Source organism: Leopardus geoffroyi, chromosome B3 (assembly GCF_018350155.1).
Source record: "Leopardus geoffroyi isolate Oge1 chromosome B3, O.geoffroyi_Oge1_pat1.0, whole genome shotgun sequence".
Taxonomy (NCBI): Eukaryota; Metazoa; Chordata; class Mammalia; order Carnivora; family Felidae; genus Leopardus; species Leopardus geoffroyi.
Window position 1 is genome coordinate 59,824,230 of NC_059337.1, and position 14,878 is coordinate 59,839,107.

A 14,878-nucleotide genomic window follows, 5' to 3' on the forward strand; every position below is an offset into this window, starting at 1 on the left:
CCAGACTTATTGCTCACTGGGAGGGGACACAGGTCGGGGAGATGCCCTTCTGACAGTTAGTGACATGTAAATGAAGAGTTCCAAAGAGATCAGTACCTAGACTCCTTCTCCTCTCTCCTCCTAGGCTATTTCATTTGAAACCATGGTTGGGCTTTTTTTAACATAGTATTTATTTGTTTTTATGGAAGTTATACATGAACATGCAAGTTCTATACAAGACATAATGAAGAATAGAACTGTTATCCCACTCATTTTCCGGCAGCTTAAAGGAGATTACAACTCATTTAGCTGTTTCTTCTGTCATTTGTTGCTTTTTCTAAATATCATGCCATTTCTGGATTTTTAACTTTCCAATATTAGCTGCTGACTTCTATTTAATATTTATTTACTTATTTATTTATTTATTTATTTATTTATTTATTGAGAGTGCGGGGCACAAGTGAATGAGGAACAGAGAGAGAGAGGAAGAGAGGGAAAAAGAAGTGGGGATCACCCGAAGCAGGGTTTGTGCTCACCCGATGAGAGACTCTAGCTCACCTGATGTAGGGCTTGAGCTCACCAGATATGGGACTCAAACTCAAAAACTGTGAGATCACCACCTGAGCCAAAGTCAGATATTTAACTGACTGAGCCACCCAGGCGTCCCCTGATGTCTATTTTAAAAATGAAGACTTAACTCTCTCATCCTTTGCATAAATATGCATGTAAACTTTCTCTCTCTATCCTCCTAATGTAGTGTTATTTTAGTTAGGTCAAAATTGAATGTTTACATTTTATGAGTAAATGTTATTTACAGGCTGTTACAGTATACTGTATACAGTATGCAGTATATATACAGCATACTGTATACTGTATATTTACAGTATACTGTTAACATTTCCTTTCTTGTGTTCTTCCCCTCAAAATTAATAATCTTTATATTTTTACTTGTTTATGTACTTATTATCAATTTTCATACTGTCTTCTAGAAGTAGAAATCTCTCAATATATTTAAAAACAATCAGATAATTTATCAGTTTCCATTTTTTTTCTTATATATATGCCTCCAGAGCCTTTCATTGCTCTCTAAGCTGTTGCAAAGAAATCTTCCTGGAATCTCCCTTCACTAACAGTCTGAAGATTCCCTTCACTTATCTCTGTTGGATATTCTTTTCCTGGATCCTATGACTTTTTTTCTTGGTTTACTCCTCATTTTGGTAGAGTATGTCTTCAATATCTTGCTGAAAAGGGTGCATGGTATATAAGTATTTTTAGACTCTGTCTTTATTCTAGTCTTATACTTAGTTGATAGCTTGGCTGGGTGAAAAAATCTATGTTGTTATTTTTCTTCAAATATTTGGTAACACTGCTCCATTGTCTTCTGGCTTCCAGTGTTTCTGCTGACAAGTCTGAAGTCAATCTTATTCTTCATCCTTTCTGTGTGATCTATGTTGTGTCTTAGAAGTCTTTAGGATTTTCTTTTTAACTCTAGTGTTCCAATATGTGGTGGTGTAGATCTGTTCTTGTTCTTTGTACTGGGCATTCAGTGAGTCCCCTTCATTTTTGTTTTACTTCTCATTCTGAAACGTATAATTCAGATGTTGGACCTCCCAAATAGATTCTCTAATTTTATTTTTTTCCTCTCCTATTCTACCACTAGTCCTTTTGTCCAATTATTATTTTTTTTAATGTTTATTCCTTTTTCAGAGAGAGAGCATGAGCAGGGGAGGGGCAGAGAGAGAGCAGGATACAGAATCTGAAGCAGACTCCAGGCCCTGAGCTATCAGCAGGGTGAGCAACTGAGCCACCCAGGTGCCCCCAAAATGAAGGTAAGTTAAGGAAATTTTCAGACAACATCAAGCAGAATGACATTTGCATAATAGGGGTCCCAGAAGAAGAAGAGAAAGAAAAAAAGCCTATAAACTTATTTGAAAAGATAATCGCTGAAAATTTACCTAATCTGGTGAAGGAAACAGACATACAAGTCCAGGAAACCCAGAGAGTCCCAACAAAGATAAACCCAGAGATATCTACACCAAGATATATTATAATTAAAATGGCAAAAGTTAAACAGAGAATCGTAAAAACAGCAAGAGGAAAACAACTTATTACATACAAAGGAAACTCCATAAAGCTATCAGCAGATTTTTCAGCAGAAACTTCACAAGCCAGAAGAGAATGGCATGGCATATTCAAAATACTACAAGGATAAAACTTCCAACCAACAATTCTCTACCTATCAAGGTTATCATTGAGAATTGAAGGAAAGATTAAGAGTTTTCCAGTAAGCAAAAGCTAAAGGGATACATCACCACTAAACTGTTCTTACAAGAAATGTTAAAGAGACTTCTCGAACTGAAAAGAAATGGCACTAATCAATAATTAGACAATATGCAAAAGTAAAAATCCCTGGAAAAGGTAGATATATAGTAAAAGTAGTGGATCAATCACTTATAAAGCAAGTATGATGTTAAAAAGACAAAAACAATAAATTTAAAACTATATTACTTAGTTAAGAGATGCATAAAATAAAAAGATGTAAAATGTGACATCAAAAATATAAAATGTGGGGTGAAGGGACAAAGAAAATGTAGTTTGGAAATGTGTTCAAAATTAAAGTAGATGAATCGATAAAAAAAAAAAAACAAAATCCAAGTGTATGCTGTCTACAAGAGACTCACTTCAGAATTAAGGATATAGACTGAAAATGAAGATATGGAGAAAGATGTCCCATGTAAATGGAAGTGGGGAAAAAAAATAAAGCCAGGGTAGCAATACTCATAGCAGACAAAATAGACCTTAAAACAAAGACTGCAATTATAGACAAAGAAAGACATTACATAATGATAAAGGTGTCAATCCAACAAGAAGACATACATTTATAAATGTATATGTACCCAACATAGAAGAACCAAGATATATAAAGCAAATATTAATGGACCTAAAGGGAAAAATTGACAGTAATACAATAACATAAGGGACTTTACCACCCCACTTACATCAATGGATAGATTATCCAAGCAGAAAATTAATAAGAAAACATTGGCCCTAAGCAACACACTAGACCAGTTGGATTTAATAGATAGACACACAACATTCCATCCAAAAGCACAGAATACACATTCTTAAGTGAACATGGAACAATCTACAGGATATATCACGTTAGGCCACAAAATTCAAGAAGACTGAAATCCTATCAAGCATCTTCTCTGACTACAATAGTATGAAATTAGAAATCAATTACCAGGAGGAAACTGGAAAAACCATTAAAATGTGGAGATTAAACAACATGCTAATGAACAACCAATGGGTCATTAACAAAATCAAAGAAGAAATTAAAAAATACCTAGAGACAAATGAAAACAGAAATACAACACGTCAAAATTTGGGGGGTGTAGCAAAACTATTCTAAGAGGGAAGATCATAGCAGTACAGGTCTACTTCAAGAAATAAGAAAAATACCAAATAAACAATTTAACTTTATACCTAAAGGAGACAGAAAAAGAATAAAGGAAGCCCAATGTCAGTAGAAGGAAGGAAATATTGAAGATCAGGGTGGAAGTAAAGACTAAAAAAAGATGAAGAAAGAAAAGATCAATGAAACTAAGAGCTCTGAAAAGATAAATATAGTTGACAAATCTTTAGCTAGGCTAATGGAGAAAAAAGAGCTCTAATAAAATTAAAGAGGGTTGCCTGAGTGGCTCAATCTGTTAGGCATCTGACTCTTGATTTCAGCTTGAGTTATGATCTCACGATTCATGGGTTCAAGCCCCACATCAGGCTCTGCACTGACAGTGTGGAGACTGCTTGGGATTCTCTCTCTCCCTCTGTCTCTACCCCTCTTGTCCATGCTCACACTCTCTCTCAATGCAGCGGGGCTCTGCATTGACAGTGCAGGACCTGTTTGGAATTCTCTCTCTTTCCCTCTCTCTGCCCCCCCCCCAACTCACATGTGGGCTCTCTCTCTCTCTCTCTCAAAAAAAATAAACTTAAAAACTTTAAAACAAATAAATAAAAATTTAAAAATCAGAAACTAAAGAGAGGTTACAACTGACAAAACAAATACAGAGGATCACATGAACAACTATATGCCAGCAAATGGAACAACAGAAAAAATGGATAAATTCCTAGAATATACATTCTTCCTAAACTGATCCATGAAGAAATAGGAAATCTGAATAGACTGATTACTAATAAAGAGATTGAATCAGTAATCAAAAACCTCCCAACAAATAAAAAAAGTCCAGGACCAGATGGCTTCATTGGTGAATTCTTTTTTTTGTTTTTTTTAATGTTTATTTATTTTTGAGACAGAGAGAGACAGAGCATGAACGGGGGAGGGTCAGAGAGAGGGAGACACAGAATCTGAAACAGGCTCCAGGCTCCGAGCTGTCAGCACAGAGCCCGACGCGCCCGAACTCACGGACCGCAAGATCATGACCCGAGCGGAAGTCGGCCGCCCAACCGACTGAGCCACCCAGGCACCCCTTCATTGGCGAATTCTACCAAACAAGAAAAATGTAATAACTGTCCTTCTCAGCCTCCTCCAAAGAAACCAAAGAGGAGGGAACATTTCCAAACTAATTTTATGAGGGAAGCATTACCTTGATACCAAAATCAGACAAGCACCCCCACCCCACACACACATTAGAGGCCAATATCATTGGTGAACACAGATATAAAAATTCTCAACAAAATATTAGCAAACTGAATTCAACAATAGATTAAAAGGATCATATACCATGATCAAGTGGAATTTATTCCAGGGATGCAAAGATAGTTCAACATCCACAAATCAATCAACATGATACATCACATTAACAAAATGAAGGATAAAAATCATATGATCATCTCAATAGGTGCAGAAAAGTTATTTGAAAAATCCAGCATCCATTTATAATAACCCTCCACAAAGACAGTTTAGAGGGAGTGTGTGTAAACATAATAAAGGTCATACATGACAAGTCAACAGTTAATATGTTGGAAAGCTGAAAGCTTTTCCTCTAAGAACAGGAACAAGGCAAGGATGTACACTCTTGCCACTTTTATTCAACATAGTATTGGAAGTCCTAGACACAGTAATTAGGCAAGAACAAGAAATAAAAGGCATCCAAATGAGAAAGGAAGTAGTAAAACTATCATTACTTACAGATGACATGAGTCATATATAAAATACCCAAAAGTGGGGCACCTGGGTGGCGCAGTCGGTTAAGCGTCCGACTTCAGCCAGGTCACGATCTCGCGGTCCGGGAGTTCGAGCCCCGCGTCAGGCTCTGGGCTGATGGCTCAGAGCCTGGAGCCTGTTTCCGATTCTGTGTCTCCCTCTCTCTCTGCCCCTCCCTCGTTCATCCTCTGTCTCTCTCTGTCCCAAAAATAAATAAACGTTGAAAAAAAAAATTTTAAATACCCAAAAGATTCCACCAATAAAGTGTTAGGATAAATGACTTAAGTAACAGGATACAAAATCAACAAGCAAAAATCCATAGTGTTTCTATATGCTAATAGTGAATTATCAGAAAGAAATTAAGAAAACAGTCCCATTTACAATTGCATCAAAAATAATAAAATAGGGGTCCCTGGGTGGCTCAAATGGCTCAGTCAGTTAAGTGTCTGACTTCAGGTCAGGTCATGATCTTGTGGTTTGTGGGTTCCAGCCCCGCATCAGGCTCTGTGCTGACAGCTCAGATCCTGGAGCCTGCTTTGGATTCTGTGTGTGTGTGTCTCTCTCTGCCCCTGCCCCACTCGCGCTCTGCCTCTCTCTCAAATAAAACTTTTTTTTAATCTTAAAAAAAAGAATAAAATATAGGCACAAAATTTAACCAAGAAGATGAAAGACCTGTGCATTGAAAACTATAAGACATTCATGAAAAAAAATTGAAAAAGACAAATAAATGGAAAGATACTCTATGCTCGGCTCATGGATCGGAAGAATTATATTGTTAAAATGTCCATACTACCCAAAGCAATCTACAGATTCAATGCAATCCCTATCAGAATTCCCATGGCATTTTTCACAGAACAGTTTTAGAAATAATTCTAAAATGTGTATAGAACAACAAAAGATCCCAAACAGCCAACGCAGTGTTGAGAAAGAGAACAAAGTGGAGGTATCAGCTCTCTGATTTCAAACTACAAAGCTATGGTTATCAAAAACACAGACACACAGAGCAATGGAACAAAATTGAGAGCCCACAGTTAAACCCACATATGGATGATTAATGCATGACAAAGGAGCCAAGAACATACAACAGAGAAAGGATTGTCTTTTCAATATATGGTATTGGAAAAACTGGATCACTATCTTACACCATACACAAAAACTAACTCAAAATGGATTAAAGACTTGAATGTTATACCTGAAACCATAAAATTCCTAGAAGAAAACATAGGCAGTAAGCTCCCCAACTTTGGTCTTACTGATAATTTTGTGGACCAGACTTCAAAGGCAAGGGGAACCAAAGCAAAAATAAACAAAGAGGATTACTTTACAATGCTTCTGCACATTGAAAGAAAACATCATCAAAATGAAAAGGCAACCAATTGAGTGGGAGACGATTTTTGAAAATCATAGACCAGGGATTAACATCCAAAATATATAAAGAATGCAAACAACTCAAAAAACACAACAACAAGAACCAAACAACTTAAAATAGGTAGAGGATATGAATAGACACTTAGTGTATCTACAGATATGTGCAACCATCACCTCTGTCGGTTTTAGAACATTCATCACAGAGGTCAATTTTTTTTTTTTTTTTAAGATTTAAAAAAAAATTTTTAAGTTTATTTATTTTTGAAAGAGAGAGGGAGACAGCACAAACTGGGAAGGGGCAGAGAGGAGAGACAGAATCCCAAGCAGGCTCCACACCATCAGCACATAGCCCAATGTGGGGCTTGAACTCACACAGCATGAGATCAGACCTAGGCTGAGAAGCTCATCGGAAGCTCAATGGCCTGCACCACCCAGGTGCCCTTCACAGTGGTCAATTCTTAATCTTCATTTTACTTGGCCTATCAATAGCTTTTGACATAGTTGACCAATCCCTGTCTTCTTGACACATTTTTTCACTTGGCTTTCAGGACATCACACTCTCTTGGTGTTTCTCCTTCCTCACTGGTCATCTCCTTTCATTTGGTTTTGCTTTTCTTCCCCCATGACTTCCTTCTAGAGATTGCAGTGCTCCAGGGTGTGATCTTTTAAACTCTTTATTATCCTCCTGGGTGATCTCATCTAGTTTCATGACTTTAAATACCATCTATATATTTAGTACTATCAAGTTTACATCTCTATCCCAGACATCTTTCACCATCTCTAAGTTTGTGTATGTAACTGTCTGCTCCACATCCCCATGTGGATTGTAATAGATAACTCAACATGTTCAAAACTAACCCTGTTACACCTGGAGTCTTCCCTACCTCAGCTGATGACAATTTCATCCTTCTAGTTGTTCTGGCCAAAAATCTTAGAGTCATCCTTGATGCCATTTCTCTCTCACATACCACATTCAATCCGTTACCAAATTCTGTCGGCTGTATACATTCAGAACCCTACCCCTTCTCCCACCTCCTCTCCTACCCCCTGGTGTGAGCTGTCACCATTTCTAGCTTGAATTACTGCAGCAGCCTCCTAACAGGTCATATTGCTTTTAATCCTTGTCCCTCTACAGTCTAGTCTTAATACAGCAACTACAGTGATCCTTTGAAAATAGAGGTGACTTCTTGTTACTCCTCTGCTCAAAACCTTGCAGTGACTCCCCAGAGTAAAATCCAAAGTTCTTATAGTAGTCCACAAGGCCCTCCAGGACCTGATCTGCCCTTGCTCCTTACCTTCTTGATTTCACTTCTTTACTCTCACCCTTACTTTAATGCAGTTACATAGGCCTCAACTTTTCCTCAAACACTCCAGGCACACTTCTCACTCATTTACAGAGTTTGCGCTGGCCAGTCCCTCTGACTAGAAAGCATTTCCTCCAACTGTACGGTTTGGGGATTTGGTTTGGCCAATCCCCTCACCTCCTTTAGGGCAATGTTCCAATTTCATCTTCTCCCTAAGGCCATCTCTTATCGCCTTACTTAATATACAGTCAACCCTCTCCACCCCTCTTGACTTCCTCCTCCTCTACTTCCAAACCCACTTACCTTGCTCTATGTTTTCTTTTATCTATAGCACCTTTTAACATACAGTGTTATTTCTTATGTTTATTTCTTAGCTTTGTCTATAGTGCCTTCTTCCCCTCTGGAATAAGTTCTCCAAAGCAAGAAATCCATTCATTGATGTATCCAAGGATATAGTACAATGTCTGGTACAATAATTACGTGTTGAATGAGTGAATGAAAAATGTGGGTGATAGTACCTACTCTAAAATTATTTTAGGGATTAAATTAAATGCAAAGATCTTGACACACAATGGACATCCAGCATGTTAGATTGCTACCTCCCTTCTCCCTTCCCCAAATATCTTTCCCACTTGCCTCCTCTTTTTTTTTTTTTTTTTAATTTTTTTTTTCAACGTTTATTTATTTTTGGGACAGAGAGAGACAGAGCATGAACGGGGGAGGGGCAGAGAGAGAGGGAGACACAGAATCGGAAACAGGCTCCAGGCTCTGAGCCATCAGCCCAGAGCCCGACGCGGGGCTCGAACTCACGGACCGCGAGATCGTGACCTGGCTGAAGTCGGACGCTTAACCGACTGCGCCACCCAGGCGCCCCCCCACTTGCCTCCTCTTATAGCACTGTTCCTTCCCTCTTCTCTGAAAAATTTGACAATTCTGGGCTCTCCTTTGAGTTTAAATCCAGGAAAATCCAACAAAAGTCCACAGATGTCATCTGAGAAGAAAAGGAACACTGGGACACCAGCTTTACCCACTGCCACACTGTTTATCAAATTAAGAAACTGTCACACAGAGAAGCAGAAAGACCCAAAGAGATGGAAAGATAAATGTTTTTGTTATTGGAGTTGGAGATTTATTACACCATTTTTTAAAATTACCTTTATTGAGGACTAATTTACATGCATTAAAATATACATATTTTATGTGTACTGTTTGATGAGTTTTGACAAATGTATATAGGTAATCTAATTTGGGATGGAGGGCATTAAGGTCACCTGGGGTTATGTAGGTCCAGGGGTTTAACAGAGGGATCCTGGCCAGGGAAGAGAACATCAAGACTCTTGGAAAACATACTCAAACAGAGACAAGTGGAGACACCAGGGCCAACCTGAAATTGTTCCTGGGGTCTCTATGCACCAGGATCTGAACCTCCAGAATGTCTCACAACTTCGTGGCACCTCTTGGCCCTCCTGAGGGAGTGGGCCAGCTGCCTTTCACACCAGTCTCACGTGTATATGCCAGGAGCGGTGACCTGTGACTGAGCCCTCCTTCTCTGCTCTGCAACTCTCCTGCCAATACCCACACCCCTCATCCTCGCCTACCGGTGGGGATGGGAGGGGTCCGTTCCAGACCACGACAGCCAATTTTCACCGCTGCCAGACACCCACCGGGTCTGATTTTCTCTCCAGCCTCAGTTAGAAATCGTCTTCGAGTCCTCGGCAGCACCGCAGGCCGGAAAAAGCAAAAGGGCCGCGCCAGGTGTTGGCATCAGAAATACTCCTTTGGGTCTGCCATTCTCTGGTCCCTGGGAGCTCTTGGCCTCTGAGGTGCGATCTACTGAGCCAGCCCAGCAACCAGGTCCGCTCCCGCCTCCTCAGCTTCTGAAATATTCTAGGGGTTGCAGGTTCAGCTTCACTTAGAGACAGCAACTCCGACTTCAGGTTGGCTAGGGAAACTGAGGCACGACTGGGGATTTTAGGTGAGGGGTCTAAAGTTGGCCGCAGACTTTACTCCTGTAACTGCGATAACCCCTATCGAAAGCCCAGTGTGGTGCGTGCAGATCTAAGAAACCAGTGGGCCGGTTTGCGCAGACATCTGGGGGATAGCGAAGCACCGCCCAAGCGGCTGGGAAACCTCAGGGGTGGCGCTGGCTGGAGGTGGGGCCAGGGGTGGGTCCTGGCGGAGGGCGGGGCCGACCTGGACTACCAGGAGTGCCAGCCTAGCCCTGTACAGCAGAGGTGGTGGTAGTCGCCTTTGCCCTTGGTTCTTGTTCTGCTTGCGCTCGACCTCGCAGCCATGGAGGCACCCCAGGAGCTTCTGAGTGGGAAGCTCCAACTCTGCTTCACCCCCGCTGCCGGGACCAGCCTCCTGATGCTCAGGCTGAACGACGCGGCGTTGCGGGCGCTGCAAGAGTGTCGGCGGCAACAGGTGCGGCGGACCCCAGGGCCCCATCTTTCCTAGCCTCTCTCTCTACCTCTCGGGATCTCGGGCCTCAGCCGGCGACCCTGGCGAAGGGACCTGGGGTTTGGGGAGTGGCATCCGTAGGTTCTGATCTCCCCACCTCTCCAAGTGAAGCCCGAGAGGCAGATGTCTATCCCCCCACCCCCCACCTCCACCCCGGGCACCTGACGCCGGATCCTGGGAATGCCACTTCACCTGCGCTCAGCTCGCATCTGCTCTCCCCGCAGGTTCGGCCAGTGATCGCTTTCCAAGGCAACCGAGGGGTAAGTAAGGACCTAGGTTGTGTGAAAGAGGTGGGGTGCGGGGAGAACAGAAGTAGGCTTTGGGCAGGTGCGGCCAAGGCGGGAAGGCTGACAGCAGTCACCGCCTGAGGAAGTTCCGAGAACTGAACTCCGAGTGGGGCGGAGGGGGCTGCTGGGGTTGTGGTCCCAGGAGGCTGCGGTTGAGGAGACTGTGTCGTCTCATTCTCCTGGGGGACTCAAGCCCAGCTGCACCTGGTGTACTAACGAGCCCCGTGGGACCCATCTTCAATCTTAGGGCTGGCTAAGGGAAGAATGGCAATGGAAGGAGGGGGAGGGGCTGACTTCATGGGGCTTATGGTTCTCCTTTTGCCTCTAGTATCTAAGGTTCCCAGGACCTGGCTGGTCCTGCCTCTACTCCTTCATAGTGTCCCAGTGTGGCCAAGAGGGCCCTGGTGGCTTGGACCTTGTGTACCAACGCTTAGGCAGGTAAGGGGGAACCGGTAGCAGGTAAAAAGGGTTTGTGGAAAGTTGGGGAGGCTGATTCCAGAGGTACTTAAAAGTTCACCCTCCTGGGATTTTTTTCCACCACCCCTTTCCAGATCTGGGCCTAACCACCTCCACTGCCTGGGCCCACTCAGGGAACGCCTCACTATTTGGGCAGCCATGGATTCCATCCCTGCCCCATCTTCAGTTCAGAGACACAATCTAACTGACAGTGCCAGAGATCCTGAGAGTTGGCAGAACATAGGAGACTATTCTGAGGAAGACACAGTTTCACAGCCACAAATGGTACTAAAAGAGGTGAGGCCACAAACTGCAGGTAGCTGGAATAAGGTGGGGCACAGCCTGAAGCCCAGAGAGCCAAGTGCCCCTGCCACTTTCCCTGCCAGGTGCCAGATCCCCTGGCAAGCAGCCAAAGACAGTCACTCCCAGGATCCTCAGAGGAACACATGGCACAGTGGGAAGTGAGGTACCTGGGGCAGGGTGGGACTAACCTGGGAATCTCTGGAATTGCCTTTCTTTCTAATCTCCACTCTAAATGCTTTACTAAGAGATCTAGCCCTACCTTGGCCTTCATCTCTCTCATTCCCTCTTCAAATATCCTAGAAACCAGACCCATCTTCCAAACAGAGAACCTGATCAGGCACTGCCTTCCTCAGCTAGCCAGAAACATTCAGACAAGGTGAGTTGTCCAGGGATTTTAGCAGCGGATTTTCCAAGAGATCTTTGTTCGATCAGGCTAAATTTTAAAATTAGGAGCCTTTATTCTGATGCTCCCAGAGTTCATTCTATGAAATTAATTTTCAAGAGAAGTGCAGAATACACCTCTGGCTTACTGTTTATGTGACATTTTCCCCAATAGAAGCGTCCAGCACCTGCAACCACTAGAAAACTAAAAGAAAAGAGGCTCAGAACCCTGCCTTTAGCTCCAAGTCCCCTACAAGCACTGCCCAGTGAGGACCTGCAAGAGGGAGATTGGGAGCAAGAAGATAAAGATGAAGACATGGGCTCCAGGCTGGAACACAGTCCCTCAGTTCAAGCAGGTGAGTTAAATGAGAGAAGGGCAAAACTGCTCTAGTTGGAAAAACACCTAATCACTTTTCTGTCCTTTTGCTTCCTTCCTAGATTCTGAATCCCCAAGCCCTGAAGAAGTACCAGATTATCTCCTGTGAGTCCCCTGCTACTTCCAATTTTATCAAGCCTTGTACATAGGAGATATTAAGATAAACTTCCTGTGACCTAGAAGCTTTTAGGGGCAATGAAATTAAAGGTGACAATTCTGCTCCTGGCAGGCAATACACAGCCATCCACAGTGCAGAGCAGCAACATGCTTATGAGCAGGACTTTGAGATGGATTATACTGAATACCGCATCCTCCATGCTCGTGTTGGGGCTGCAAGCCAAAGGTTCAGAGAGCTGGGAGCGGAGATCAAGAGAGTTCAGCAAGGAACTCCAGAACATAAGGTAAGGACTGGACCCAAGCTGACTTTCTAGCCTTACTGGCCATAAACTCCCTGCTAATTTGCTCAGAAGACTGGTAACCAAAGTGGCAAGCCAAGTCTGTTTTGAGAAAAGTAATCTCTATCATTTGATAGAATGAGATGGGAAGTTATTGCTCTCCCTTCAGAAAACTGGAGTTCTTGGGGCATCTGGGCGGCTCAGTCACTTAAGTGTCCAACTTCAGCTCAGGTCACGATCTCATAGTTTTTGGGTTTGAGTCCCTCCTCAGGCTCTGTACAGATAGTGCAGAGCCTGCTTGGGATTCTCTCTCTGCCGCTCTCCCACTTTCTCTCTCAAAATAAGTAAGCTTAAAAAAAGAAAAGAAAGAAAAGTTTTTTCTCAAGGTTCAACTTGGTGCTAGCATTTTCTTTGTTTCAGGTGCTGGAAGAAAAAATAGTCCAGGAATATAAGAAGTTCAGGAAGGTAAGATAAGGTCTGGGAATGGTAGCAAGAAAGTAGAAATGGTAGATTTTTTTTTTTTTTTTTTTTTTTTTTTTGATGTGGATGCTTTTTCTTTGCAGCGGTATCCAGGTTACAGGGAAGAAAAGCGTCGCTGTGAGTACCTGCATCAGAAATTGTCCCACATTAAAGGTCTCATCCTGGAGTTTGAGGAAAAAAACAGGGGCAGCTGAAGCTATCAGAAGGCTCTTTACCCTCTCTCTGCTCAGTGAGATATGAAGGAACAAAGCAACTATAAACTGCAGAGTGCAATTGTCTGCTCTTCTTATTGCTGAGTCCATGGTGGCAAGTACGAGAGCTCTTCTATTCTCTTTTATTTCACTTTCATTGTTGTCGCATTTTACTTTTTAGGATGTGGGCACAGTGCCAAGATTCCACAACTGTGCCCAGGAGACTAGGAAGAGTAGCAGAGGCTTGGCTTCTTCATCTTTAGTTCAGCCAAGTTATTTTCAAATCCTGAGAAATGACACCATTCCCAGGACAAGATACCTTGAGAACATTAGAATTTAGCCTGGTAGCCTCCCTAAAGCAACAGTAGAGAGAACTTTTGGTAACAGAGCTAAAAGAACTTGTAATACACCTGGATATAATGGGAAAGGGCTTAGTTGTTCCCCATGTACTAAAAGTGAATTCTTTTACAAACATGGCCAAAAAATGAAAACTGATTGCTTCTGTGTCCTCTGTATAAGTTTGTATGCTTTCCTTAAACTCTTCAAGGCAATAGTTATTACCCACGACTATCTATTTGTACCATTTCTTGGGTGCTCTGAAAAATTAGATCTCCAGATCCCAGCCCAGGTCTTATGTATTAGAATCTTCAAGGTTATGGTTAGGCATCTTTACTTTTTCAAAGCACTAAGGATGATCTTGCTATATATTTTGCTATTAAGGCTCTATCAAATCCATCTTATAATTGGCAGCTAGAGATTACAACAGGAATAAAGTTCTCTTTTTCAAACCATAGAGGTTGAGGATCATCTACAAATAGGGCTCCTATCTGGAATTATCTATTACTAAAAACTTTAAATACAGATAGGATTTGGATTTACCCAGAAAACAGGGAAATTCATTTGAACAAAAGATCATGTCAGCCCTATCCTTTTTGTTCCCCACTGTTGCAGAAGAAAGTGGATGCTTCATTCACAACCAGGAATGATATGCCTTTCCCAGTTCCACTGGAGAAGGAAGTTAATGGGCCACACCTGGGCTGTGGGGGAGAGAGGTGCACCCAGCAGTGTCAGCAATTCCTGAAACAACTTGGATGGAACCCCAACCTGATGCCACACCCATACAGGGCATTTTTGGGCAGAGACTAGCCTTGGGAGGTATAAACATGCTCAGTTGCATGACAAGGGTAAACAGTAACCCATCCTTAGGGTATGGGCAGGGCCTGAAACAGACCCAACAAAAAAAGTCCCTCACCTGTTGTAGTCATCAGGCCAGGGGCCTGGGCAATAAACATGTAAAGACAGAAAATGACGAAAGGTAGAATGGATTTATAGGTGATGACTATGGACCTAGTTAGCTGGTCTATAGCAGCACTGACCAATATGGTAAGCCAGTAGCTCTAGGTGTGAATATTGAAATCAATGAAATTTTAAAATGTAGTTCTTAGTTACATTTCAAATGTTAAGTAACTACCTGTGTTAGACAATGAAAATTATGGAACATTGCCAAGATTCCAGAAAATTCTATTGGACAGTGCTGATCTAGAAAATCTTTGGTTCCCTATCTCCTGGAAAAAAGACAGTTTAAAGGGGGCTCATTTATTGTCACTGTTCCAAATGTACAAAAAAAATTAGAAAATAACCCCCCAACTCAATCCCCCCTACCCCCACAACATTACCCCCAACACAAATAATTTTTCCCAAAACCACAAACGTCAACTGGTCCTGGTATTTCCA

General features: G+C 42.2%; 1 protein-coding gene across 3 annotated transcripts; it reads left to right on the forward strand.

Annotated features, from left to right (window-relative positions):
• Window positions 1–1,768: 1,768 nt before the first annotated feature.
• Window positions 1,769–14,384, forward strand: ELL3 (elongation factor for RNA polymerase II 3). 3 transcript variants are annotated; one of them, XM_045449928.1, is made up of 12 exons: window positions 8,474–10,239; window positions 10,500–10,535; window positions 10,891–11,000; window positions 11,114–11,315; window positions 11,405–11,484; window positions 11,622–11,697; window positions 11,878–12,058; window positions 12,141–12,183; window positions 12,308–12,479; window positions 12,894–12,938; window positions 13,037–13,070; window positions 14,096–14,384. In XM_045449928.1, coding segments are annotated over exons 1-12 (1,113 nt in total). In that variant the 5' UTR covers window positions 8,474–10,107; the 3' UTR covers window positions 14,098–14,384. The 3 variants fall into 3 exon arrangements, with proteins under 3 accessions (XP_045305885.1, XP_045305884.1, XP_045305883.1); XM_045449929.1 differs by lacking the exons at window positions 8,474–10,239; window positions 14,096–14,384 and adding an exon at window positions 1,769–1,808 and having other exon boundaries at window positions 13,037–13,639; XM_045449927.1 differs by lacking the exon at window positions 14,096–14,384 and having other exon boundaries at window positions 13,037–13,639.
• The last annotated feature ends 494 nt before the right edge of the window (window positions 14,385–14,878 follow it).

Coding starts and splice junctions, on each gene's coding strand:
- ELL3 (XM_045449927.1), top strand. CDS start 10,108: ATGGAGGCACCCCAGGAGCTTCTGAGTGGGAAGCTCCAACTCTGCTTC. Junction 11,001..11,113: donor GTGTACCAACGCTTAGGCAG/GTAAGGGGGAAC, acceptor ACCCCTTTCCAG/ATCTGGGCCTAACCACCTCC. Junction 12,480..12,893: donor AAGGAACTCCAGAACATAAG/GTAAGGACTGGA, acceptor TCTTTGTTTCAG/GTGCTGGAAGAAAAAATAGT.